At 60.8% G+C, this 25,163-nt stretch overlaps 13 protein-coding genes across 13 annotated transcripts; 6 read left to right on the forward strand and 7 right to left on the reverse strand.

The window, feature by feature from the left end:
- Positions 1-398: 398 nt before the first annotated feature.
- Positions 399-2,251, reverse strand: BXZ73DRAFT_73629 (homeobox-domain-containing protein; the record flags this gene model as incomplete). The annotated part of the gene is made up of 4 exons (XM_048021923.1): positions 399-1,537; positions 1,592-1,725; positions 1,782-2,184; positions 2,245-2,251. 4 exons carry the CDS (start codon positions 2,249-2,251, stop codon positions 399-401), a joined length of 1,683 nt encoding a protein of 560 aa, XP_047883478.1.
- Positions 2,252-4,037: 1,786 nt separating this feature from the next.
- On the reverse strand, positions 4,038-4,700 carry BXZ73DRAFT_38998 (uncharacterized protein; the record flags this gene model as incomplete). Its single annotated transcript, XM_048018295.1, has 3 exons — positions 4,038-4,205; positions 4,258-4,322; positions 4,382-4,700. 3 exons carry the CDS (start codon positions 4,698-4,700, stop codon positions 4,038-4,040), a joined length of 552 nt encoding a protein of 183 aa, XP_047883479.1.
- A 379-nt stretch (positions 4,701-5,079) lies between these two features.
- Positions 5,080-6,381, forward strand: BXZ73DRAFT_96479 (protoheme IX farnesyltransferase; the record flags this gene model as incomplete). The annotated part of the gene is made up of 1 exon (XM_048027087.1): positions 5,080-6,381. The coding sequence occupies one exon, from the start codon at positions 5,080-5,082 to the stop codon at positions 6,379-6,381; it is 1,302 nt and encodes a 433-aa protein (XP_047883480.1).
- A 93-nt stretch (positions 6,382-6,474) lies between these two features.
- Positions 6,475-7,365, reverse strand: BXZ73DRAFT_38283 (uncharacterized protein; the record flags this gene model as incomplete). The annotated part of the gene is made up of 1 exon (XM_048018157.1): positions 6,475-7,365. The coding sequence occupies one exon, from the start codon at positions 7,363-7,365 to the stop codon at positions 6,475-6,477; it is 891 nt and encodes a 296-aa protein (XP_047883481.1).
- A 260-nt stretch (positions 7,366-7,625) lies between these two features.
- On the reverse strand, positions 7,626-9,434 carry BXZ73DRAFT_96481 (citrate synthase; the record flags this gene model as incomplete). The annotated part of the gene is made up of 8 exons (XM_048027088.1): positions 7,626-7,693; positions 7,747-8,465; positions 8,519-8,610; positions 8,672-8,931; positions 8,985-9,037; positions 9,091-9,158; positions 9,216-9,323; positions 9,399-9,434. The coding sequence occupies 8 exons, from the start codon at positions 9,432-9,434 to the stop codon at positions 7,626-7,628; spliced, it is 1,404 nt and encodes a 467-aa protein (XP_047883482.1).
- A 179-nt stretch (positions 9,435-9,613) lies between these two features.
- BXZ73DRAFT_96482 (putative methyltransferase-domain-containing protein) lies at positions 9,614-10,587 on the forward strand (the record flags this gene model as incomplete). The annotated part of the gene is made up of 4 exons (XM_048027089.1): positions 9,614-9,679; positions 9,751-9,958; positions 10,071-10,384; positions 10,423-10,587. The coding sequence occupies 4 exons, from the start codon at positions 9,614-9,616 to the stop codon at positions 10,585-10,587; spliced, it is 753 nt and encodes a 250-aa protein (XP_047883483.1).
- Positions 10,588-10,661: 74 nt separating this feature from the next.
- BXZ73DRAFT_86960 (ribosomal protein S5 domain 2-type protein) lies at positions 10,662-11,573 on the reverse strand (the record flags this gene model as incomplete). The annotated part of the gene is made up of 3 exons (XM_048024360.1): positions 10,662-11,169; positions 11,229-11,506; positions 11,571-11,573. The coding sequence occupies 3 exons, from the start codon at positions 11,571-11,573 to the stop codon at positions 10,662-10,664; spliced, it is 789 nt and encodes a 262-aa protein (XP_047883484.1).
- Positions 11,574-14,100: 2,527 nt separating this feature from the next.
- Positions 14,101-15,833, forward strand: BXZ73DRAFT_96484 (nicotinate phosphoribosyltransferase; the record flags this gene model as incomplete). The annotated part of the gene is made up of 9 exons (XM_048027090.1): positions 14,101-14,151; positions 14,210-14,336; positions 14,391-14,675; positions 14,739-14,905; positions 14,960-15,009; positions 15,068-15,083; positions 15,148-15,270; positions 15,337-15,693; positions 15,750-15,833. 9 exons carry the CDS (start codon positions 14,101-14,103, stop codon positions 15,831-15,833), a joined length of 1,260 nt encoding a protein of 419 aa, XP_047883485.1.
- A 105-nt stretch (positions 15,834-15,938) lies between these two features.
- On the reverse strand, positions 15,939-16,805 carry BXZ73DRAFT_96485 (SH3-domain-containing protein; the record flags this gene model as incomplete). Its single annotated transcript, XM_048027091.1, has 3 exons — positions 15,939-15,979; positions 16,033-16,438; positions 16,503-16,805. 3 exons carry the CDS (start codon positions 16,803-16,805, stop codon positions 15,939-15,941), a joined length of 750 nt encoding a protein of 249 aa, XP_047883486.1.
- Positions 16,806-17,007: 202 nt separating this feature from the next.
- On the forward strand, positions 17,008-17,719 carry BXZ73DRAFT_86963 (regulator of volume decrease after cellular swelling-domain-containing protein; the record flags this gene model as incomplete). Its single annotated transcript, XM_048024361.1, has 3 exons — positions 17,008-17,213; positions 17,263-17,465; positions 17,517-17,719. 3 exons carry the CDS (start codon positions 17,008-17,010, stop codon positions 17,717-17,719), a joined length of 612 nt encoding a protein of 203 aa, XP_047883487.1.
- A 598-nt stretch (positions 17,720-18,317) lies between these two features.
- Positions 18,318-21,545, forward strand: BXZ73DRAFT_96487 (DNase I-like protein; the record flags this gene model as incomplete). The annotated part of the gene is made up of 11 exons (XM_048027092.1): positions 18,318-18,438; positions 18,494-18,669; positions 18,720-18,841; positions 18,891-18,919; positions 18,969-19,319; positions 19,370-19,492; positions 19,545-19,594; positions 19,644-19,701; positions 19,749-19,847; positions 19,903-20,734; positions 20,783-21,545. The coding sequence occupies 11 exons, from the start codon at positions 18,318-18,320 to the stop codon at positions 21,543-21,545; spliced, it is 2,724 nt and encodes a 907-aa protein (XP_047883488.1).
- Positions 21,546-21,837: 292 nt separating this feature from the next.
- Positions 21,838-22,457, reverse strand: BXZ73DRAFT_96488 (cytochrome c oxidase subunit VIb; the record flags this gene model as incomplete). The annotated part of the gene is made up of 6 exons (XM_048027093.1): positions 21,838-21,897; positions 21,958-21,965; positions 22,049-22,149; positions 22,239-22,272; positions 22,329-22,360; positions 22,441-22,457. The coding sequence occupies 6 exons, from the start codon at positions 22,455-22,457 to the stop codon at positions 21,838-21,840; spliced, it is 252 nt and encodes an 83-aa protein (XP_047883489.1).
- A 198-nt stretch (positions 22,458-22,655) lies between these two features.
- Positions 22,656-23,992, forward strand: BXZ73DRAFT_38936 (pre-mRNA splicing factor; the record flags this gene model as incomplete). Its single annotated transcript, XM_048018281.1, has 5 exons — positions 22,656-23,391; positions 23,442-23,539; positions 23,590-23,729; positions 23,782-23,880; positions 23,932-23,992. The coding sequence occupies 5 exons, from the start codon at positions 22,656-22,658 to the stop codon at positions 23,990-23,992; spliced, it is 1,134 nt and encodes a 377-aa protein (XP_047883490.1).
- Between the last annotated feature and the right edge of the window lie 1,171 nt (positions 23,993-25,163).

Consider the following 25,163-nt stretch of genomic DNA (forward strand, 5'->3'; position numbering starts at 1 on the left):
AATGCTACACGAGACGGGGGGCGGGGGGAGAGAACGAGCGGAGCAGAGAGAGAATGTGGGCGCACGCGACAAGCACGGCGGCGAGCAGAGCAGAGACGAGGCGAGAGGAGAGGCAGACAGACGGATGGACGGACGGACGGACCAGGCCAGGCCAGGGCGGGTGTGTGCGCGGGCAGAGCAGTGGGAAGGGAAGAGGAAGGGGTGGAAGGAGGTGGGGGGAAGAACGCGGGGCCGGTGGTGCGCAGCACGCCCGCGGCGAAGCCAATGCGCGCAGGGGCGCGGGGGGCGGTGTAAACGAGAGCGTTCAACGACGACGTAGGGTACCGGAAAGCGGGGCAGGCGAGAGGGAGACGGGAGCCGGGACTATAGATGTTAGCGCAATAATTACGGACGGTCATTTACACGCCCGGGCCCCCGTGCTCGTACGCGTAGGCGGGAGTGGGGACGGGGCCGGGCAGCCCGTTGGGGTACGGATAGTACGGCTCTTGCGGCCGCTCCTCGACTGCCATCGGGGCTTGCACGTAGGCGTGGCTGGGCGCGTCTGTGTCCGCGACGCTCATGCCGGCGCCCATCGGCAGGCTCGAGGGCGGGCCGCCCCAGGGCCCGCAGGGCTGCCCGTAGTACCCGCCAGAGGTTGAGGCGGCCGAGACGGGCTCGGAGCCGCAGTCGTAGGGGGACGCGGAGCGCGACATCGGCTGGTACTCGTAGTTGAGCCGCGGGAGGTTGGACATCCCAAGCGGGAGTTGGGCGAGCTGGTCGGACGCGAGCGCGACCAAGCCAGGGGTACCGCAGCCCTCGATCGAGTACGGGTAACCGGGAGACATGGAGGCAGAGAGGGAGCCGACCGAGGTCTCGCTGGCCGTGTAGGGCGAGTTAGGGGACGAGACGCTGGAGAGCGTGCTGGAGAGGGGCGAGTGGAAAAGCGGGACGCTCGGCCGCGCCCGGAGCCTCTCCAGCGAGGGGTGGTGCAGCATGCGGAGGCTGCTCAGCGAACTGGGCCGGCGGATTGGCAATGACGAGGTGTGCGTTTGATCAATCGGAGAGTGGAGAGAGCGCGTGAACACCTCAGGAGAGGAGCCCGCGTCCGATACCGAGGCAGTGGGGGTGTAGAGAGCCTCCGAAGCCATGGCCGAGGGGTTGATGCTGTTGACGAGCGCCGACAGCTGGTAGGCAGGCCCCGCGAGTGTGTGCTGGAGGTGGTTGGTGCCCTGCCGTCCTTCGGTCCAGTCGCCGCATACCTGCCATATGCGAGGCGAGTCCTCTCCTAGGCTTAAGTCGAGAAGGCCCTCCATGTAGAACGTCGGGGGGCGCTCGAGGTAAAAGGTGGCGGAGCCCGTGCCGGGGGAGAGGTTCGTGAAGCGGGCTTCGGCGATGTGCTCGTAGAGAACGTCCATCTTGAAGCTGCGGCCGCCAGAGCGGATGAACCAGGTGAGACAGCGCTTGGCTTCGCATGTATACGCGATGAGGTCGTGTTGTGAGGATCCCATGCGTCGCCAGGAGCCGATGGTGAGATCCGAACACGGGAAGACGGTGACCTCTGTTGGTTGAGATCAGTGCCCGTAGCAGGAGACGTGGGGGGAAGCGCGGCTACCTTCGTCTTCATGGATCAGGCCATGGATGTCCATGTCGTAGCCACTCGACAGCTCTGGGGGGCTCTCCGGGGGCGGCTCGAGCTTTTCAACCGCACGGGCCTTGAGCTTGAGCTGGAGCTTGGCCTTTGCGCGCCTGGGGAAGAAAGATCAACGGGAGTCGGGGGAAGTGGGTGATGTGAGGATACGTACCTGTTCTGAAACCAAATCTGAGTCTGCCGCTCGTCCATGCCTAGCTCGCGCGCGATGTCCCTCCGCCGGGCAGAGGTGGGGCTGTTGTCGACGGCGAAGTACTCCTCGAGCTTGATGAGCTGCTCGGGGCTGACGCGGGAACGCTTGCGGCGCTGCTTGACCTCGGCCGGGAGAGCACCGCAGGAGATAGCGCGTCGGAGGATGGGGTTCTGGGAGGCATCTGGCTTGTCGGACGCGAGCGTGGAGATGTCGGACTGGGTGGGAGAGAGGGCAGAGGAGATGGGGGACGAGGCGCAGGACGCGGAGGATTCCCTGACGGCGGGGAGGGAGAACGGAGGGAGGTCGCGGGTGGACAGGGGCGCGAGGCTCTCTCTAGGGCTGGGAGGTTTAGACAAGACATTGTCTGGGGCGGAGAGGTGAGAAGGGGAGGGGAGGGGAGGGGAGAGCAGGAGGGGCTACTTACGCTCCATGCTGCACAAGGGACGGGAAATTATACCAAGTAGATGTATAGCGAGAGTGGGAGGGTCGATGCCAGCCTGCAGCGGGGTCTGCCTCGATGAGCGGGCGGGGATGGGGAGAGGAGGGTGAGGCGAGGCAGGCGAGGGCGGAGTCGGGCTGTCGGGCGGAGGCCTTGGGGACGGCCTGGCAGAGGCTGGAGAGTCGGGGACCTGGTGCGGACGGCGGGGGAGAAGAGAGGCGGAAGGAAGGGAGAGGGGGAGAAGGATCGCGGGCGCAGTGGGGGAGACGATCGAGGCTCGTGGGCGGAGGGACGTGGCGGGGGAGGACAGCTAGGGGGCGAGCATTCGAGGCGGGAGGAGGACAGGGGCGGGGGAGAGAAAGGGAGAGTCGGGGAAAGAAGGAGTGACAGACTCGAGGTGGGGAATGCGCGGAGAGCTGGGCTGGCCAAGGGCGACACCCGACGAGCAGGGGAGGTGGGCGTGCTCGAGAGGGAGCCGGTGCGAAACTGCGCGCCTGAGCTTGGCGCGAACGGGCGAAGCGGCCGCTTTGCTTTCTTCGGCGGGCTGCACGACACTGGCGTTGCTACGCTGCTGCCGACGATCACCAAACCCGACGGCGGCCAGCGCAGGCGATCTCGAGCACCGTCCCCGGCCGTCCCCGCGACCGTGTCGATCTCCCGCCTCGGGCCCGGTCTCAGCACCGTCGACGACAGCGGCCTCAACTCTCGCGGGAGCGACGGACGCCCGTGGACGATATTTACTCCCGCTTTCCGTCCGATTTCCGCCATTCGTCCTCCGCACACTCTCGCCAGACGGGATGCTTCGAATCGACTTTATACATACTTGCCTCTCTCGAGCGCGACACATTACCACATTACAGCTGAGCAGTCACATACTTACGCAGACCCAGGCGAGAGCGACGTAACAAAATGAGAGGGGGAGCCGGGAAGAGTGGCCAGAGACGGCTGCCAGACGCTTGCCACCGTCGTTCAAGTCGACTAGAACCGCGGACGCTTCGAGTCCCGGTCGTACCCACCAGGCCCTTCGCGCTTGAGGTCGCCCCGGTACCCTCCTCCGCCCCCGCCGAATCCGCCAGGCGGCCCATACCCACCAGGCCCACCACCACCTGGAGGCCCTCCGCCTGGCGGTCCACCACCTGGCGGTCCACCGCCGAACCCTCCGGGGCCACCCCCACCATACCCGCCAGGCCCGTGAGGACCGCTGCCCCCAAAGCTGTTCGGTCCATGGTCAGGTGGCCCACTGAATCCTCCTCCTTGGTACCCGATGCCACCTCCCCGACCCCTACGAAAACCGGTCAGCAAACCAGCCAGCAATACACAGAGGGTGTGTGTCATACCTGTATCCTCCACCAAACCCTCCACGTCCTCCGCCCCCGCCGCCGAAGTCGTCACGAGGACCACCGAACCTGTCACCGCCGCCGAACCCACCTCGTCCACCGCCGCGGAATCCGCCTCCGCCTCGTCCCCGTCCGCCAAACCCACCGCGGTCGCCCCCACGGAAGCCGCCACCACCACCGCCGCCGCCGCGGAAGCCACCCCGGCCGCCACCACCGCTGCTGCCGCCAGCGGGGAACATAGGCGGCTCGGGCTTGGGCCTACCACCCAGCCCGCCACCCAGTCGGCGAGGCTTCCAGCCACGCACCGTCCGACCGCGCTCAACGTCAACGAGCACGCGCTTGCCCATGATGTGCAGTCGGTCCGAGTCCTTGTATGCAGCTGAGGGAGAACGAAGCGTCACGCGAGAGCACGGGGCGCAGATATATGATGGGTGAGCACGTTCAGACGCAAGGAGGGTGGTCGTTACCTTTCATCTCACGTTCCCGCTCGAAGACGATGAACGCGTAGCCTCGGCTGCGCCCATTCTTGTCCCGGACGATCCTCACCCGTTCAACGCTGCCAAAAGTTTCAAACTCTCTCCGGAGATCGTTTTCCGTGGCACTCTTGTGCTGCAGGAGAAGGTAAGCAAAACCGAAGGCAGACTACATGGCAGAAACGTACCAGACGCGAGATGAACAGCGTTTTATACGGGTCGCCAGCAGCCTCGGCGTCCTCTGAAGGCTTGTCTGTGTGATCGTTAGACAGGGCTAGGGCGAGGGCGAGGGCGAGAGAGCGAGGGACGTACAGTTTTCCTTGCAACGCTGGAAGTCCTCGGCTTTCTTTTTCTTCCTCTCCTCCCTCCGGAGCTGGCGTTTGGTCTCCTCGGCAAGAGTGAAAGTGGGCTCCTCGCCTTCTTCCATGCCCTCGCCCTCTCCCGTGTTCCCGGACTCCATCATGCCCTGCGTCTTGGCCTCGCGGAGCTGAGCGATGAGGCTGGCGACACCATCGACATTTTTAGGCCGGACGCGGTCGGTGTCCCTGTCGAGCGGGCGGGTATAGGGCAGGGGAGGCCTAGGGGCGAAGAGCTTGAGGAGATTTGGGGGCAGCAAGTGGGTGCCGGGCATCCTGGAGCGGCGTCAGGTGGCTGCGAGTGTAGTGTGTGGGTGGGAGGGCTGGCGTATTTGTGTGGGAGGGAACGTGTTGATGACAGCGGGCAGTAGGCGAGAAATAGGGATAAATAATGGTTGTCCAGGTGTGTACGGACAGGCCCAGAGTGGGCGGGCGTCGTGCTGGAGGCAGTCGCGCAGCCGGGGCCGGTGGGATGGTGGAGTAGAGGAAGGGAGCTGGCGCGGGGGACGCCCGGCGCGCACGGTTCATCTCCACGCGTCTCGGCGTCTGCTCGACCCCGCGTCCTGCCGCTGCCTGTGACTGCCTCCACTCGTGCACTTCTGTCAGTATCATCTTCTGCTACGGCACCTTCTGCTCACCCTCCGCACAGGCTCAATGCGCACTCTCGGGGCGTATGTCTGTCGCTCATGCGCAGCCGGCGTCCGTCGCTCGCAGGCCCCCACCCGCTCCGCGTCCAGCTTGGCCGGCGACCGCCACAAAACATCCTTCTCCTCCTTCTTCTACGACAACCACAGGTGGGCCGCCTCCGCGCGCGATGCCCTCCCTGCCTCCAGCCCGGTCGCCCACTCCGTCCGCGGACACTCCGTCGGCGCCGTCTACCATCCCGAGGGGACCGCTTTCCGACCAGCAGAGGCTCTCACTCCCCGCAAGCTCGCCAGAGTCTACGTCCAGCTTGCCAAGGGAAATCTCACCGTGCTCGTCGTCCTCACCGCCATGTCTGGCGTCGCCATGTGCCCTCTCCCCGCCTCTCTCCCCGTCCTCCTCTCCACCGCGGTCGGTACCGCCCTCTGCTCCGCCTCTGCAAACGCGTTCAATCAAATCCAAGAGGTCCCCTACGACGCCCAGATGGCCCGCACTCGAAATCGTCCGCTCGTACGCCATGCCATCAGCCCTCTGCATGCAACCGGCTTCGCTCTCGCCACCGGCCTCGCCGGGCCTGCGCTGCTCTGGACCATGACGAACCCCGTCACCGCCGCGCTCGGCGCCGCGAACATTGCCCTCTACGCCGGCGCATACACCTACCTCAAGCGCAAGAGCATCGCCAACACCTGGGTCGGTGCCGTTGTCGGCGGCATCCCCCCGCTCATGGGCTGGACTGCTTGCGGGGGCGCCCTCCTCCCCTCCTCCCTCGACTCATTCCACCTTGTCCTCCCCTCGTTCCTTGGGTCCACACCCACGGCCGTGGCGGACGCGATGCTCGCGGTGGAGAATCCTCTCGCCCCGCTCGCGCTCTTCCTGCTGCTCTACAGCTGGCAGTTCCCGCACTTCAACGGGCTCTCGCACCTCGTCCGCGAGGCGTACGCACAGGCGGGCTACCGCATGCTCTGCGTCCTCAACCCGCACAAGAACGCGCTCGTCGCCCTCCGCCACGCGCTCCTCCTCGTCCCCGCCACCTCCGTCCTCATGCCGCTCTCGGGCCTCACCACGTGGGCGTTCGCGCTCACCAGTCTGGTCCCGCACGCGGTCTGCGTCAACGCGGCGTGGAAGTTCTACAGGCAGGGTGGGGAGAAGCAGGCGAGGAAGGTCTTCCACTACAGCATCTGGTATTTGCCGGTCCTTATGGGACTCATGATGTTCCACAAACGCGGTACGGACTGGGGATCCTGGCTGGGTTTGGAGCAGGGAGAGACGGAGCAGGGCGCGGGAGAGGAGAAAGAGACTGTGTCTGAGCCGTAGCACATTAGCATCACATACCGCTCTGCTATACTAGTACAGTCCACTTACTTGCATACACACATCCAACCGTGTCGTCTGCGTGCACGTGCGCGCTCACTTCGCGCCTTTTTCCCCCGCGGCCTTGGCCGCCTCCCGCCTCTTCTTCAACGCCTCGAGCTTGTTCTTGAGCACCGAGACCCGCGCGTCCGCCTCTTCCTGCGCCTGCTCCTCCTCCATCAGCCGATCCATGATCAGCTCCCGGTCCTCCCGGTCCCGCTTCCGCCTCAGACCCTCCTCGTCCAGCTCCTCCTCCTTCCCCGCCCCGCCCGCGTCCCCAGGGCCAGGGGCTGCCGCGGGGAACCCCGCGGGGACCTCCGCCTCGAGCACGGGCTCCGCCGCGACCGTCGCGCGCTCGTACGTCTCGTGGTACTCCGGCGCGTTCACGACCGCCTGCTGGAACCGCGCCCACTCGGCGTCGAGCCCGCCCACGGCCGCCGGTGCGCCCGCGTGTCCTCCGCCGTCGTCCCCCTCTTCCTCGTCCTCGTCGTCCTCTCGCGGCGGCGGCGCCATCGACGGGTCCGAGAAGAAGTCCGCCGGGAACGCGTGCGCCCTGCCCGCCGTCGAGGGGGCGGGCTCCTCGCTCACCCGCCGCTTCTTCGCGTCCGCCATGCGCGTGTCCCCGTCCCCGTCCCTGTCCCCATCGCCGTCTCCACCGCCGCCGCCCTCGTCGTCGTCATCGTCGTCCACGTCCATCGACTTGCGCTTGAGGCTGGCTTCGCGCTCACGCTCGCGCTCCTGCTCTTGCGCCTCGCGGGCCTGCTCCTGCCGGAGGCGCGCCGCGTTCGTCCGGTGCGCCTTGCTGCCGACGTGGCCCTCCCAGGCGGTCTTGACGGGCGTGCCGCAGGCGAGGCAGCGGAGGACGCCGGCGGCGTTGTACGACACGAGCGGGTGCGTGATGCGTGCGTCTTGTCGTTTCGCTTTGAGCAGCGCGCGGACGTCGGCCATGGTTCACGAGTGGGATAAACGGGGCGCGCGAGCGAGGGGGGAGGCACAGGCAGCGGTGAGTGCAGACGGAGTGAGAGAGGGTGGTGGAGGGAAGGCAGGCTTTGGGCAGGCTCGGACGGGCACGCGCGCCTTGCGACATGAGAGCACGTTGCATTACGTAAGGACATAGGATGTTCAACAAGGCGAGTCTACAGTAGAATGTCATGCGTCTCCCCCTTCCGCCCGGCATCTGCACATCCAGAGACGTTGCTATAGACATTTCACGCCGACTTGTCCTTGAACATCTTATTGATCGCCTCGGTCGAGTAAGACTTGGGGCGCTCGAGAGCTGCAAGCGGAAGTCAGCACGGGGCATCATGATTGGAAGGCATGGGTACGCACGAGCACCAAGCGCACGGTCCCAGATGAGCTGCGCCGCAACACCAAAGGCACGCGAGACACCGAAGAGCACAGTGTAGAAGTTCATCTGGTCAAGGCCGTAGTGGGTGAGGAGGACACCGGAGTGCGCGTCGACGTTCGGCCAGGGGTTCTTTGCCTTGCCGGCCTCAAGGAGGACACCAGGGACAATGTTGTACACTTGGCTGACGAGCTTGAACATCTTGTTGTCAGGCAGGTGCTTGAGAGCAAACTCGCGCTGCGCCATGTAGCGTGGGTCGGTTTTACGGAGGACGGCGTGGCCGTAGCCAGGCACAACCTGGCCACCCTTGAGGGTGGTCCAGACATACTCCCGGACAGCCTCGTCAGACGCGTCCTCGCCGATCTTCGACTGCATCTTGCGGAGCCAGAGGAGCACCTCCTGGTTGGCGAGACCATGGAGGGGGCCAGCAAGACCGTTCAGAGAGGCACCGAAGGCGAGGAAAGGGTCCGAGAGCGCGGAGCCGACGAGCTTGCCGGTGTGCGCCGAGACGTTACCGCCCTCGTGGTCGGAGTGGATGGTGAGGTAGAGACGCATGAGTTCGACGAAGTCGGGCTTGTCAGCGAAACCGAGGAGGTTGGCAAGGTTGTACGAATAGTCCTTGTCAAGCTCGACAGCCGGGAGCTTGCCACCACCGTACACGTTGCGGAAGATGCGACCAGCAATAGCAGGGAGCTTGGCGATCCTAGACGCGGACAGTCAGCGGGCGACGATGGAGATCACGAGATTGAGACGCACAGGTCCATGGAGTCTTCAAAGGTGGGCTGCCAGTACTCCTTCTTGGAGATGCCCTGCTGGTACGCCTTGGCAAATGCCGAGTCGTGGTTGAGCTAAACGGAGGATCGGGCCGGGTGAGCGAATTGTTCATGGGCAGATGACGTCAGGACATACAGCAGTGACGGCGAGCGAGAACTGGGACATGGGGTGAAGGGTGGGCGGGCAGCGGTCGAGAATCTCCTCGACGAAGGAGGGGAGCGAGGCACGCGCAGCCCAGTCTTTGGAGAGGGCGGTGACTTGCTCCTGTGTGGGGACCTCGCCGGTGAGGAGCAACCAGAAAAGTGCCTCAGGGAGAGGCTCAGACCCGCCGGGGGCCTTGGGAAGAAGCTCCTGGCACTCGGGGATCGACTTGCCACGGAAGCGGATACCCTCGTCTGGAGTAAAGGGTGTGAATGGGTGTATTCAAGTGAGGTGACAGCGTGCGTACCAGCATCGAGGACGGAACCTTCCCAGATGAGGGCCGGGAGACCACGCATACCACTGCGCACTAGAATTGAAAAGAGCGTGGGAGAGAGCGCATGGGAAGGACGCACCCGTAGAGCTGGTCTACGATGACGGGGCCAAACGACTTTTTGCCATGCTCGGCACGAGCAGCCTTGACCTGGTGGTGCCAGCGAATGAACATCGGGGACGCATATAGTTAGGGGGAAAGGCGCACGTTCTCGAGCTGGACGGGGATGAGCTCCGCAATACGCTCCTTGAGAGTGGGGGCCTTGGCAGAGGTTGACGCGAACCTGGCTGAACGCGCGAAGGCGGAACGGCGCGACTGAAGGGGGTGATGGGGTATGGTCAGTGTCCGACAGACGCGGTGCGCAGGGCGCGAGGGGACGTGGGAACGGACCTGCTGGACGGCGGAGCGGAGGGCGGCGGCCTGCATGATGGAGTGGAGGAGAAGAGGATGGGGGACGGGACAGTTTGCTGGCGGGGCTGATATGTGCGCCCCAGTCGCGCGGTGCACGTGACCAGGGTCATTCCGAGTTTTCCGAAGGCGATCCCGACGACGCGATTGGCCTGTCTTCGCGCGCCGCCCTGCTTCCCTCCACTCGCCCTCGTCCGATGCCCAAACGCAAGCGCGTACCGAACGTGGCCGACGCGCCCGCAGGAAGGCAGGCCCAGAACGACGTCCTCCCCCAGGCAAGTCGCCCCATCTTCCACCGTGCGGGCCCCAGCCGCTCATCCAATCGCGCCTGCAGAAAAGGCATTACCGCCAACGCGCGCACGCGAACCCGTTCTCCGACCATGCGCTCAGCTACCCCGCCTCCCCTGCCCAGGTCGGCTGGGACGAGCACTACCCCGCCTTCGCCGGCTCGGGGAAAACGCCTGAGTTCGCAGACGTTGGCTGCGGCTTTGGCGGCCTTCTCATAGCCTTGGCCCCCCTCTTCCCCAACACCCTCATGCTCGGTTAGTCCCCTGGCTTGCTCATATGTCCTCCACCCCCCCTCTCATCCTGTCTGATGCATGTCCGACTCGCGATCCGCATATCTCCCGTCCTGGTCCCGTGAACATCGTTCAGGGATGGAGATTCGCGTACAAGTCTCACAATATGTCCACGACCGCATCGTTGCGCTCCGCTCTACGTCCGCGCCGCCCCAGCCCGACTCCGCCGTCCCAGGGCCGTACCAAAACGTCTCCATCGTGCGCGCCAACTCGATGAAGTTCATGCCCAACTACTTCCCCAAGCACTCCCTCTCCGCCCTCTTCTTCCTCTTCCCCGACCCCCACTTCAAGGCCCGCAAGCACAAGGCGCGTATCATCTCCCCCACCCTCCTCGCCGAGTACGCGTACATCCTCCGGCCGGGGGGATCGTGTACACGATCACCGACGTCCGTGATTTGCACGATTGGATGTGTACCCACCTCGAGCAGTTTCCGCTCTTCGAGCCCGTCTCGGAGCAAGCCCTGCGCGACGAAGGAAAAGGACCGATCGTCGACGCGGTGTACAGCAGCACGGAGGAGGGGAAGAAGGTGGAGCGCAACGAGGGCGAGAAGTGGCTTGCATGTTTCCGCAGAATCGAACCGAGACGCGAGTAGTACGCTTGCCTGTGTGTGTGTGTGTGTGCTGCCGTCGTCCGAAACAAACACCGGCAGAAACAAGAGGGCGCAAGTTATATTCTGTCGTCCATCACTACATCGCGCTCGTCGAGCATGGCCGGCTTCGTCCCCGCGTCCATCGCACCGACAAGCGCTGTCGTGCGGTCCTTGACGGCGAGCCGCATCTCCTTGTGGATCGTCTGGCCGGCCTCGCACGCAAGCTCGAAGAGCTCCTTGAACCGCTCGACGTGCAGGCGAGTCTCCATCGTGACGAGCGTCACTTTTCGAGTGCGGGGCATGACGGCGACGGTCACGAACGGCACGTCATTTTCTTCGAGCGTGGTGAGGTCGAGGAGAGGGGACGTCGAGTGGACCCCGCCAGTGACGGCGCAGACGAAGTCGTGGAGCGGTACCCCGGCGGCAACGAGCGCGAGGGTGGTGGCGTTGATACAGGCCGGGAGGAGGGAGCCGTCCTGCTGGAGGACGTGGACGTAGATGTCGATCTGGGAGCGGGGGTAGAGGGAGGTCTGGACGACGGGCTCGAAGGTGGAGGCGATCATGGAGGCGAGCTCGAGGATCCGCCTGGGCACGCGGCTCGCGTGAAGAGGGGGAGAATGCGCGAGGGGAGGGCGGGGACGGACCTGTCCGCGCGCGAGCGTTTTCGCCGCTCGCCGGTGCTGAATGGCGCGACGCTCATCTCGACGTTGAGGACGGCGCGATGGTGCAGAGTCTGGGAACGCATCTTGGCCTCTCTTGGGCCGAAGACGGTCACGAGAACTTGGGTGAGACCGTGGGTGAGGAGAGCGGAGCCATCCGCGGTTCCATGCTGGGAGAGGTCGATGGTGATGTCGCGCAGCTCGTACTGCCTGCGGCCGTCGGAGCGAAAACCACCGTCGTTGAGGATCTCTATGCGGGAGCTCTGTGCGCGCGAGTGAGCTTGGGATGATCAGGCGGCAGGTGGGATAGAACGGATCGCGACTGACCATGGTAGACGGAGGAGAGGCGCGTCGGGGAGCCCGCCACAGACGCGTCTCGGATACAGGGTCGTGGGCGCGGGAAGACTGGTGAGGCCAGCCTTGTAGCTTGACATCAGCAAAATGGGGGATTTGAAGATAATGTGTTGCAATGCGTGATAAACACCCATATTGCATGGTAAGCAATCGCAAGACAGATCACGTATGACAGGGTAGTAGCCGTAGACGGCCATCAGTCATCTGGCATGGCAATCTACCGCCTGCTAGACGCCAGTCGGTCGGACAATTGTCTTCTCCCACCGCGCATTGTAATACACGAGGGGGCCCATGGCAATACAAGAGGGAGAGGATTACCATGGACAAGGGGCGGGATGGTCATCTCAGGCAATGATTATGACGCCTTGTCGTGAATGGCAGGGTAGGTTCATATCGCAACGCACACCAGGTAATAGGGAACAAAGTACGCAGTGATAATTCAAAAGATGCCATGTAATCAAGCACAAAGTAAAAATGCTACGGACACCGGTGCGCTCTAAATAGGAGCGCGGGCTTCAACTCAAACCGTGACGAGGCGGGGGCCGCCCACCGGGCGCGACTACGCATTCTTGGACACCTACTAGCTCCCTTGGCACGGAGAGAAGTTCATCGAGATTTAATCCGAGCCTGTAGGCCCTTGTGCTGTGAGAATGTGGAGCACGGAGGTCACACGTCGAAACTCACATTGCATAGGCTGCTCGCAATAACCAGGCAACCCAAAATATGGATCCGGGCGCATCCGTCGAGTTGGGACACGGCATACATTGCGGGAGTGCTGACGGGGGCTGGGGGCCGGCCGCCGGGAGGCTGGGGACAAGAACCTGGAAACAGTATCGGCTGCCGCTCAGACATACCTGTGCTTATTTCAAGCCCCCCGACACAACCGCACCCTTCACCGCGATAATGGGGGTAGATAGCGGCGAGAATCGACGAGGCGGGCCGAGCCGTCGACCCCGTCCGTCTCGTCGCTCCCGGCACCGTCCCCGTGCGGCGTCAGAAGGAGGAACCCCTAGCCGGTGCCCGGGCGGAAGTAGAACACCCAGGGGGACCCCGCTCGAGACGAGTGGCACGTTCACGACCGTGCACACGCTCCAGGGCTCATCGGGACCACGCCGTGCGCCATCCTGCATGGCTGCGGGCGCAGTGCTTTCCCGGTTTATCGCGGAGGCGAGGATCCTGTCGAGCTACTTGGCGTTGAGCGTGAACATCGGGAGTAGGTCCGAGAGGAACTGCGTGACTTGCACCAGGGCGAAGAGCGCGAGGGAGGAGCAGATCCCGTCGTCCCGATGTCGAGGATCACTTGGACGATTGAATACAGCCCCTGGATGTGCTTGTGGAGACGACAATGTGCCGCATATTTGGTGTTTTAGGGACGGGGATAGAACCGGTAATAGTGATAGGACTCACCAAGAAGCGAGTGGCACCGAGTGGCATCTACATCGAAGATGCAAGGCATATCGACACAGGAATATGACTGACTTGACGGGGTGAAACATTGAATGGCCGTGGAAGTATGGAAGGAAGGGTTGGAAGCAGAAGGATAGTGGCCTGACGAAGGACTCACCTGGCACCATGTCAGTGGCTCAGTGGCTCGCCCGTCTGTGGTGATGGTACGTCCGGAAAGAATGCCGCAGGCGCGCCAGTCTTGTTAAATGCTTCAGAATTCCCCGCCACTCGCCCACGCATTGACCCACAGATCCCCAGAAACCCAGCCTTCACCCGACCCGAGCGTGCGTCACCCGCCACCGACGTTATGACATGTCGAGTGTGTGCGTGAGATGATGTACTCACCGAATGTCCATATTCTTGGATACGATGTCGACAAGTAGTGAATTTGTTGCGGGAGGGCCAAAGAAAGAAGAGAGGCTGAAAGCGCAGTGAACAAGACATGCGTCTGGGGAATGTTTGGAGAAGTCAAGCGTGACCTGAGGAGGAGAGCAGATGGTCCCGGTGAGGACGCGCTCCGCACACGCGCCTCGGAAATAGGACGCGATGAAAGCGTTCTCACGCTCCATACCTGCGCATGTACCTGTGAAGTACTTGTAGAGAAGTCTGACGACCAGGCCTTGCAGAAAACCGTCTCGCAAGGTTACAGTTTACAATAAGACTGCAATTCGATACCATCTATAATAGGCTTTGCGACTGATTGTCATGTATTACCATCAGCCGTCTAGCAGACAAAAGATGGTATGTCCTTATCAGGAAGCGCCGAGCGCGGTCAGACGCCGCGATGCGTGACAAGAAGATACGCCCTTTGCTGATGGACTGGCCACAGACGACGCGCAGCTTGCCACCCGGATAGGTTTGTAGAGAGACGCGAGATGGAGGCCCAAACATGCTCACATCCGCATGAAACGCTCGCGGACTCTGCGAACATTCGCTTTGGCTCGGACAGAGACATCGGCTGCCTCTTTTCGGCTGCCCATATCCGAATCGCGTGCGCACTCTCGACCCGCCTTCCAACTTGCCCTCCTCCCTCTTCCTCCCCTGCGGCCCTCCCACTATGGCCGACCTCGTCCTGCCCGCGTCCCTGCTGGACACCGACCTGTACAAGGTGCACCGTCTAGCTGTCGTTTGCTCTTGTCATTGCTCATCCTTCGGTGCCCTCCCAGATAACTATGCAGCAAGCCGTGCTGCAGCACTTTCCTGCAGTCCAGGGCACCTACCGCTTCACCCACCGCAGCAAGGACGTCTACTTCACCCGCGAGTGCTACCTCCGTTTCAAGCGCTCGGTCTCGGGTTTGTTGACTCGACTCTCTCGCTTAGTAGCATGTACTGACTACATCTCACTAGCCTTCGACCGACTGGCGCTCTCGTCCTCGGAGCGGGCGTGGCTCGAGAAGGCCTGCCCCTATTTTAAACCCACATATCTTGATTACCTCGAGGCCTATCGCTTCAAGCCCGAGCAGCTCTCCATCTCTTTTGAGCCCGGGCGCGATGCCGACAGGGGCCACATCCACATTGACGTCTCCGGCCCTTGGGAGGAGACTATTCTTTGGGAGGTCCCGCTCATGGCCTGTCTCAGCGAAATCTACTTCACGACGGTGGACACCGACTGGGACTACGAAGGCCAAGAAGGTGATCGGTCCCAGTGGTTCTGTGCTCATGGTTAACAGAACACTTACGGATGCGATAATGTAGACGCCGCATACAAGAAGGCCGAGACTATGCTCCAAGCTGGATGCGTCATCAGCGAGTTTGGTACCAGAAGACGACGTTCGTTCCACACGCAGGATATCGTCGTGAAGTCCTTGATTCGAGCAGCAAAGGACAATGCTGGAAAGGGTGCAGTCAACGGCACTAGCAATGTGCGTTCGAAATGGCTGCGATATCGTCTTCCAGCGAACTGACTGCATGCACAGATGCATTTAGCAATGAAGTACGAAGTAGCACCGATCGGCACCATCGCACAGTGTGTAGAATTCTTTATCTGGTGGGATTGAAGCTTACTCATGGCTGTTGTCCCAAAGCGAATGGTTCATGGGCGTGAGTGCAGCGCACCGCCCTTCGTGCGCGTGTTTGAGCTGACGGTATTCCAACTGTACGATAGATCGGTGCATTGAAAGGGTACGAACACGTCAACGCCATGGCCCTGACGACGTGGCAAGAGACGTACGCGGACGCCCTCCAAATCGCATTGACCGACACGTTCTCGACAGAGGTGTTCTTCAAGGTGGGCCGTCACCTTCATCGTTATGAGAGTCGAAGCTCATGTCGCTCACCAACCGCTGTCCACCAGGATTTCGCTGCGAACCCGCATCTGGCCCGGCAGTGGTCCGGCCTGCGGCAAGACTCGGGCGACCCGTTCATCTTCGCGCCGCGAGCAAAGGGCGTGTATGAGCAGCTCGGGATTGACTTCCGGCAGAAGACGATCATCTTCTCCGACGCGCTCGACGTCGAGAAGGTGCTCCGGCTCCAGAGGCAGTGCGACGAGCTCGGGATGCGCTGCGGATTTGGGATCGGCACGTCGTTGACGAACGACTTCAAGACAAAGTCAAGTGGGTACACGGAGAAGAGCCGGGCGCTGAACATGGTCATCAAGCTATCGTCGGTCGCCGGGACGCCGACGGTAAAGATCAGTGATGAGATTACGAAGGTACGTCGGCAACAGGACCATGACGATCGTGTGTAGTGTTTACAAGCCCCGGGCAGAACACTGGTGATCTTGCGATAGTGCAACAAGTCAAGGAGTTGTTCGGTATACCGATCAAGGAAATCGACCGGAGAGTGGGTTAGAGCAAGGTTGATACGACCGGTTGGAGGTAAATATACAGGCACATGATGTAGTCCAAACTCAAAAAGTCCTGGGTAGAATAGAAATTTCGGAACGATAGCGTCAGGCTAGAAAATAGCATTGACGATGCCACTGCCAATGGCCGCACCTGAGGAAAGGTCAAAAAAAAGTCACAGACAAGCGACTGGTGGGGAAACTCACCAGCACCAAAACCAACACCACCGGCAGCAGAGGTGGCCATGGTGTTGCCCAGCTTGCCGAACTTGCTCTTCTTCGGTGGCTCCTCTTGCTGAACCGGGGCCTGGGCCGGGGCCGGCTGGACGGGGATAGGGTTATAGGAGGACTGGTAGGGAGGCTGGTAGGCCGCCTTCTCGTTGTACGGCGGGGTGTTGTATTGGGGCGGCGCAGGCGGGGAGTAGTAGGAGGGCGCAGCGGGCATCACAGGGGGAGGAGAGTAGGAAGGGCCGGAGCTGGAGGCGATCTTCTCGACGTGGTTCGACGGAAAGAGGCCCTGCTTGCCCCTGCACTTACCCGTCCACCAGTCGGCGTTTGTCTCGTCGACGATCTCTACGATCTCCCCAGAGGAGAAGGAGAGATCGTTGGGCTCCTTGTACGCCGAGCGGCGGGGCGTCAGACAGGGGAGGTCAGCACGGGAGAGTAAGTGGACGCACTCGGCCGTCTTCGTTGTAGGCCCAGACAGCCCGAGCCTGCTGCACGCTCGAGCGCGGCGGGGGCGGGGGAATATTGCGGCGGGCAGGGCCCACGGACAGATTGCTCATGCTGGTGGCGACAGAGCCGGGGGTGGGAAGGGCAATGGGCGCAGGGCCCGCGGTGAGACGGGCGGTAAGGTCTGATGCCTCGGCGGAGGAGATGTAGTTGTTGGAGGCGAGGAAGGAGATGTTCTGCTGCATCTGGGAGAGAACATGGTTGAGCAGCGCCGCTGCTTGGGGATCGGAGGGCGGAGAGACGGGCATGGTGGGTAGCGAGAGTGGTCGAGGTGAGAGTCGGAGGCAAGAGATTGCTTAGCCACTAGGGCCTGCGCACGGTGCCGGTCGCGGCCTGGTGGACGCCCATTCCGCACTGCAGCAAAACTTGGGCAACTGTGGCTGAAGCTGGCTGAAGTCTCGCGATCCGTTTCCGCCCTTCGACCTCACGCCCGCGCACACCGCGTCGAAGATGCCGATCACTGTCGTCTCCGCCCTCCCAGCGCATATCTCTCCCGAGGAGCACCGAATCGCGAGCGCGTCCACGCCCGCATCCTTCGCCGACATCCCGCCCGTCCTCCGCCACAAACAGTCCGATGTTTCCGTTACTCTCGATCCGCCCCTCGATGGATTCTCAACCGAGAATGGCACGCGAGGGGACCTCTATGTGATTGAGAGGTGCGCATGTTTGTTTCTTGTGTGCCTGTGGTTCTGATGCTTCTTTCAGCGCACTTTTCTTCATGTCTGCTTCGGGGACTGGCATTCAGGTCGACTACCCGACCATCACACTCCATGCCATCTCGCGCGCCGAGAACGGGCCCTCAATATATTGCCAGCTCGACGAACCGACATCTGCTGAAGAAGCGGAGGAAGATGAAGACACGTCCTCCATGCGCGAACTTGTGATCATCCCAAAAGATCCCTCGGCCCGTACGTGCTCGCCCTCTTCTCCGTCCGCGCGCTCTTATTCCCGCTCCCCAGTGGAGCCAATCTTCGAAAGCCTGTCGCTCTGCGCGTCGCTACACCCCGATCCGAACGAGGGAGACGAGATGGACGACGACGACGACGCGTTCGTCGACCCGGGCTTGTTCGAGACGTTCGACGGGGACGGCGATCAGGAACTCAGCGAGGTTGGCAAAGTGCGCAGCGATTTCGTCAATGACTCTCGCTTCAACCCCTACTAGCCGTGCTGCTTCGCCGACCTCCTCCCTCCCCTTTTCCGCTTCTAGGCGGCGCTCGCGCATCTCGAGAGCATCATCTACGACCCCTTCGACGCGAGGGCGGACCAGTTCGAGGACGCGGATGAGGAGCCGCGGTCTGACGGTGGCGCGGCCGTGTCCGCGCGGGCAGCTGGAGAAGTGGACGGCTCGAGGGAGGCGGACGGCTCAAAATCGAATGAGAAATCGGCGTGAGCGTTGTGGGGCCGGCTGAGCGTATTGTGGGCATCGTAGAATTGTTGGCATGTCGGATAGCGAATGTAAAAACAGTCTTTCATGCTGGGCGTGCGGCGAGAGCGTAACACAAATGCGACAGAAAGCGCGGACGTGCCTGCGTCGTGTGGCTCGAGTCGGAGGGTGGCGGCTGGAGAGGCCCGGGGGCCGGCGTCTCCGGTCTGTCTCCCGCTCGTCCTCTGTCGGCCCCGTCGCCTCAACCCTCCTCGGCCTCCTCCTCCTCGCGCCCGCTCGCCGCGCAGCCTGTGGCAGGCGGTCCGCACTTGCCCCACCAAGTCCCTCGCTGCCGTCGCCTGTTTCTACTCGACGTCCTCGCGTCTTATGTCCACCCATGGCCACCTCCGCTCCCCGTCCCGTCCTTCCGCCCATCGACTCTCCGCCGCCCATTGATATTCCGGCACTCTCTCCTCCTGCTGATCCTTCAAGAGACATTCCCCGTAATCCCCGCCCTGGTTCGTCTCCCTCCATCGTCTCGCATCCCACTACCTTGCTCACCCTCCCTCCCAGCGCACACAAATGTCCTGGCCCGCCTTCACGCTCTCTTTCCCTCTCCCCACGGCCAGTCCACTTCTACCTCCCCGGCGGAGCCAACCCCCGCTCCTCCTCCTCTTCCACCCAGACCGCCCCCAAAGTTCATCAAGCTTCGTGTCGTCACCTGGAACATGCATGACTCCCTCCCGAAGGTATGCCACTCCGACTCCTTGTCTCCATCTCACCCTCACGTCTCTCACAGGGCGATCTAGACGAGCTCTTGGGCACTGTTCAACCTATCAGTCCCACCCTTCCTCGTGACGGCCCTCCAATCCTTCCCACTTTTCCGCCCACCCCGGACCATCCATCTCATTTGGTGATTGTGTGAGTGCTTCGCCGTCTTTCATACGCTTCTCCTCACGTCCTTCCACAGAGCCGGTCAAGAATGTCCGTCCGCGTCAGGTCAGTGGATAATGCTTTCAGTCGCTCGTACGTACTGAAATTGCTTCAGGCATACCGATGGCATTTGGTGCTGGTTTCAAGCTGAATAACAAGGAGAACTCGCGCTCCAAGCACTCACTCCTCCCCCCCGACCCCGACGAGATCGTCGTTCGAAAGAGTGCAGAGGCAGATATTCCTTCCCCGACGGTCGAGAAGCCTCACGACCACCACCATCCGCCGAGCAGCTGGTCAACGATACTCGAGAGTTGGTATTGTCAATGTGCTCCCTCTCCCGACGCGCCACACCAGCCCATCAACGATGCCCTGCCCACTTCCCCATACGAGCTATTAATCAAGGAGAGGATGATGGGTCTCTACCTTGCTGTGTTCATCCACCGCGATGCCCGCCCATTGGTTCGAGGTGCGTTTCGTGTAGACTGCTCAGCCGCTTCTTATCCATCCCGCGCACAGGTACATCAAGATCCGCAGTGACCACAGGCCTAATTGGTGGTCGAGTAGGGAACAAAGGAGGTGTGGGAGTCAGCGTGAATTTGGACGGCTCCACTTTCCTATTCGTGAATGCTCATCTGGCAGGTAAGTGACTGAACTTCGAGATTCCCTCCGATACCTCTTGACATCGGTCTAGCCCACGAAGGCAAAGTCCATAACCGTCTGGCTGACCTTGCGAAGATCAAGGTACGTCGAAGCCTCATCTCCATTGTTGCACGTGCTCAGTGAGCCGTAGGCCGAGCTGTCCGTCAACGACTTTCTTTCGCCTGACGACCCTCGCTTCATGGCCGAAGGTTAGCATCACGATCAGAGAAGCCACCTTGTCTAATCGCAATCCCAGACGTCACAGATCGCTTCGACACAACGTTCATATTCGGGGACCTGAACTTTAGATTGGATATCACTCGCCTCCACGCAGATTGGCTTATATCACGGAAAGGTAAGGCACGCCTGCCACCAATACATCGTTTGTGTCATTGATCGTTATGCCGTAGAGTATGAACAGGCGTTGGAATTTGATCAGCTTCGCAAAGTCATGGCATATGGGACGGCCTTCGCAGGTTTCAACGAGGCCCCGATCAACTTCCCTCCGACTTTCAAGTACGATGTCCTGCGCACCCTGAAGCGATCACGACAGAAGTCGTTCAAGCGGCTACCCGCAACTCCGATGATCGTTACTCCGTCGCATGAGAAGATGCTCACCGAGGTCGCTGAACACGATCCGGACACAGCAACCACCGTTGTTGAGCAAGACGGTCTCTCACAACATGACGACGATGAGCCTCAACCCGATGGAGCCTCCGTCATCTCATCCGCATGGATGTCGGTGCGTTCTCGCCGAACGGTCGATCCTGACGCAGACGAAGAGCCAGATGATTGCGAGCCGCGTTCACCTCCCTCCCCTCCCGCGAGCGCAAGCACGTCAAATCTGGTTCAGAAGATGTTCTCTGCGACCGCCGCTAACAAAGCAAAGGAGAAGTGGATGAACGTGCTCCTTGCCAGCCAGTCTGAACCTACTCCCGCCCGCTCCAAGAGTAAAAGAGCAAAATGGCGCCAGAGCTGGTCCGCCGCGAAGACCGCAGTCCCCACTCCTTCTCGACGCGCCAGTCAGCAGGGTTTGGATGTCAAGCCACCCGAAACTCCTATAGACTCGTTGGACTATCGCAAGTCTAGATCTGGCAGAGCAAAGGAGCTGCAGCACGCGTTGTTGGATGCCGTCCACTCGCGACCACACAAGCATTTGGCTCTCAGCGAGAACAACGTGGACTTGGAGGAAGAGGACAGGGGTGTGTATGACTCGTCTCATAAACAGAGGGTACCTAGCTGGTAAGTGTGGCCACGGCTCTTGTCCAGCTTATACTGAGTTCGCTACAGGTGCGATCGGATACTGTGGAAGACAACCATCGTGGTCGAGCCCGACACCGAATCCCAGCGATTCGTGCCGCTCCGCGCGAAGATGGGTCAGATATTCCACGCCCTCAAGCCGTCGTCTCTCCGTTCGCGAAGAGATTCCACGTGGTCCCTGCACCATCCCGAGTTGCCACCGACATCCATCACGGGTGAACGAATGCCCCATCCGCTGTCGGCGAGCACTTCCACTCCAGTTCAGCAGCAGGGTTCGCCTCTGAGCGATCCTTCTCTGCTCCCATTCCCTACGAAGCCGCATGGGAAACGACTGCCCCAGGTCAGGTCGGTGGACTCCTTCCAACGTTCGTCATCCTCGTCTGAGGAACGCTCGTTGGCGCGAATCAAATCGCTGGACCCTGCTGCCAACGGGCGGGTGCCTTTCCGCCATGCCAACACCATCTCCCCAGTCATGCCTGTCAGCGATACATCCCCCACGCTCGTTTCCCCCATAGCTCCTGACAGCCCGGTTGATATGAGGTCGCCACCCCACACCATTTCATCCCCCTCCGCCCCAGTCTTCAAGTGGCTTCTGCCGTTCCTGTACCGGGACGGCCACCAGACGATGGGGCAACCTTCAGACCAGGCGACACCCAGCTTACAGGCACCGGTACATCGCCGCGGAGACGTTGTTTGCCTGAAATACGACACGCTAGACGACCAGGGAATGCGCAAGCTGGAGGGACGGAGCGACCACCGACCGGTGATTGGGTCCTACGCAGTTTACATCTAGACTGGTTTGCTTTTCCACTCATTTCGCCATTCACTTGCAGATATACCTTTCCGCACTCGGGACGGACATGTACTATCATTATACCTGTTGCTAGTTTACCGATGCCCCGACGCAGACCGAGCCGGCCCCCACATACCATACTTATCTCGCGCTAGCACGCTCACGACGGACTGTGGGCTACGCAGTATAATTCTTATCTTATGATAGAACAACTTTCGCGGACGAAAGGGTCCTCTAGTCGACTCGCATGGGATTACGGGGGTCAACCTCGCAGTATAAGTGCGTCTAGGACTCAGGGCTCCAGCGACGCGGGGAAGGTGCCGCTCTCGCGCTGCTCATCCCACTTGTTGGTCTGAAGTACGTCGCGTCAGACACGCAGCCGACCATGCAGAGTGAGGGAACAAGTACGTACCCATTCGTCTGCAGACACGTCAGAAGTTGAAGCGAGAGCGAGGCGGAGGATGAGTGAGGAGAAGCGCAGGGAGAGGCGAGATGTGACTGACTGGGGCAGAGAGAGTGGTAGGCACGCTTGAACTGCTTGCAGGGGGCGTAGTCCTCGCCCTTGGCAGCGATGCACTTGAAGTAGTCCGTGTAGTTCTGGAAGCTGCATGGGCGGGGCGAGGCACGGGCGGGTGGACCCGGAAGGAGGCGTGAGGGGACAGCGGCGAGAGAGCGAACAGCAGAGAGACGGACCAGTGCCTCGTCTGGTTTTGGTTGGGGAACCGGGCTTGGGACACGCTCGTGAGTCGCGGGTGCAGGGCGGGAGACGCGAGGAGGGCTCACCGTCGAAGCCAGCGGTCTGGAGGACGTATTTGCTACGGAGGGGGGGGCGCGTGATGAGAATACGGCCGGGCAAGAGGAGCGAAGGGAAACGCGAGACGGAGACGCGACGGACCTCTGGAGCTCGGACATGGCGGCGGCGGGCGGAAGGGCGAAGGGAGGATGGGGGAGAGGAAAGAGTCGGAATGCGGCAGCGCGCCAGCTCAGCCGCCCGCACAGACGCCCGCGCCATCCCGACCGAGTCCCGGCGCGTCCATCGCCTGCCCAGGCTCTCCTCTCCCCACCCCTCCTACCGCCCGTTCCCGTTCCACTCCGACTGCAAAGACCATCATGGACGCACTCAAGGCGGAGATCGCCGTCAAACGCAAGGCTTTCGACCTCCCAACCAACGACAATGTCCGCCCGACCAAATACATGCGGCGAGGCGACCTCGAACGTCTCAAGGAGGATCAGGAGCGGAAGGAGCGGGAAGAGAAGGAACGACAGCGCAAGGAGGAGCGTGAGCGAGATGAACAGGTATGCGAGGCGCGTAGGCGAGAACAGTCCAAGGCACGTACCCTTCTCTGTGTAGTGGACCACGATGAGGTGAACATCCGCCACCAGGTCCCCCAGGATCGCGCCTCGGGCTCCCCGCGTCCAGGTGAACACGGCTCAGATACTCCCGTTTCGCTGTCTTTCAACATATCCAACGAGGAGACCGTGCGCCGGCTGCGCGCGAAAGGCCAGCCTGTACGGCTCTTTGGAGAGTCTGACAAGGACCGGCGACTCCGACTCCGCGCCCTCGAGCTCATTGAGGAGAAGGATCACGAACGGCACGGCGGACAGAACGACTTCAAGAGGGCTCTCGAGGACGTCGAGAACGTCGAACGCCAGAAGACGGACCGGCAGCGGCAGGAGGAAGCGGGCAGGGAGAAGGGAAAGAAGAGAGACGGCGAGTCCGCACTAGGCAGTGAGACGCTCGACCTGCAGCTCGTCAAGACCGACCCGGACAAGCTGTATCCGATGATTTACTATGCCCTCAAGCGTGCGCTGAAGGAGTGGGAGCAGTGGATGGACGACCGTCCTGGTGAGTCCTGGCCACTGTCGTGACAGTCGAGCGATAATAACCATTCGTAGAGCACGTCAAGCGGACGACGCAGGGCAAGCTTGCGGCTGCTACGCAACGGCAGTCTGCTGAGTATTTGAAGCCCCTTTTCAAGCTTCTCCGTGCACGAGTGCGTACGGTCTGCCTAATCTTGCGGTGCTGATACTGATCTTCCGACAGAATCTTCCGGCAGATGTGCTCGCTCGAATCGCTGAGATTGTGCATTACATGCAGAAGAGACAGTATCAGAGAGCGAACGATTCATATCTACGGCTGTCCATCGGCAACGCGCCTTGGCCGATTGGGGTGACCATGGTTGGGTAAGTCACGCGCTCAGCTTCACGACAAGGAGATTTGTTGATATACCCTCAGAATCCACGAGCGTTCTGCTCGAGAGAAGATCTCTGCGGATCAGGTTGCACATGTGCTAAATGATGAAGTCAGTCGAAAGTACATACAGAGTTTGAAGAGGTATGCTCTTTTTGACTGTTCCATTCTCCCTCTCACATTCTGTGAATGCAGAATACTCACCTTTGCACAAACCAAGTACCCACCTGAAGATGTTACTCAACTCATGGGTTAATAGTTGTATGTAATGGTACTGTTATTCATCTGCTTTGTATCCCTAACAGCCTTTGTGGGATACAACATAGTATGTGTTGGGAACACACCCTTGGGTGCACATTAGGTGCCCTGAGGGTGCAGCATTTATGCATACAGATGATAAGCTCATAATGCACAAGTTCATCATGTATAAATGCACATTGTGCATACATTGAGCCCTGAACTGTGTGGGTGTAAGCCTGGTGCTTACAACATAGCTTACATACTACTTTCCCATGCTTATGTACACCCTCATATACCTCCACAACCCATATTGCCTGGTTTTCTCCATTTCCCCTTGCCTGACCACACAATACAGACACTGTTTCTGTTCTGTCTTAAGTGTCCCTCTTACACTCTTTTTGAACACCAATGGCACCCACTGGCAACTGGGAGATTCACACATAGCTACACTAAGGTCATTGTTGACTTCCACAAAGACCAAGTTAACATAGCTCTACATACATACAGGCAATCAAGATACTCACCTAGCCCACAAAGACCAAGAGGCCGAGATGGACATGAAGTGCAAGTGCTAAGTGAGGGTGTGATACGGGCACTTAAGCGTGGGAACAACCTTCCAATATAGTAAAAAGGCAGAGAAAAGGCAGAGAAAAGGCGAAAAATAATACATAGAGTGAGTCCAGAGTCCGTTCCACGACATTTTACCCCCCTCCTAAAACCCATCCATCCTGGATGGACATGATCCTCCTCTCCTGCCAGTCTTCCTTCTCCATTTCTGCATGCTCAGGGTGCTCAACCCTCCTCTATGGCAGAGCAGTGAATAGAGTCGCAGATTGTTACGTCTGAGGGCTTATTCTAGCTGGAATATGACCTATGCACCTTGTGGTTACGGTGGTGATGCTCAGAGCGCTTGCGTGCTATCGAGTGAGTGTGCGAGCGACAAAGAGTAAGATTGCGCGTAGTCAGGTAGACGGAGTAGTACAGAGGAGATTCAAGTCTGGGGAGGTAGCGCTCTGGGGCGTCGCCCTTATATACAGGGACCAGTCCGTATGATGCAGGTCGAGTTACAATGAGGCAGCGTGACTTGGGATTGTAGGGGAGTCATGACGAGACATGGTGAGTAGCAATGAGTACATCGGAGTCAGAGCGTGATAGGTAAGTATTTAGAGGTGTGCATATAGGAAGAG

This window comes from Epithele typhae (genome assembly GCF_022376455.1).
Source record: "Epithele typhae strain CBS 203.58 chromosome Unknown BXZ73scaffold_2, whole genome shotgun sequence".
Taxonomy (NCBI): Eukaryota; Fungi; Basidiomycota; class Agaricomycetes; order Polyporales; family Epitheliaceae; genus Epithele; species Epithele typhae.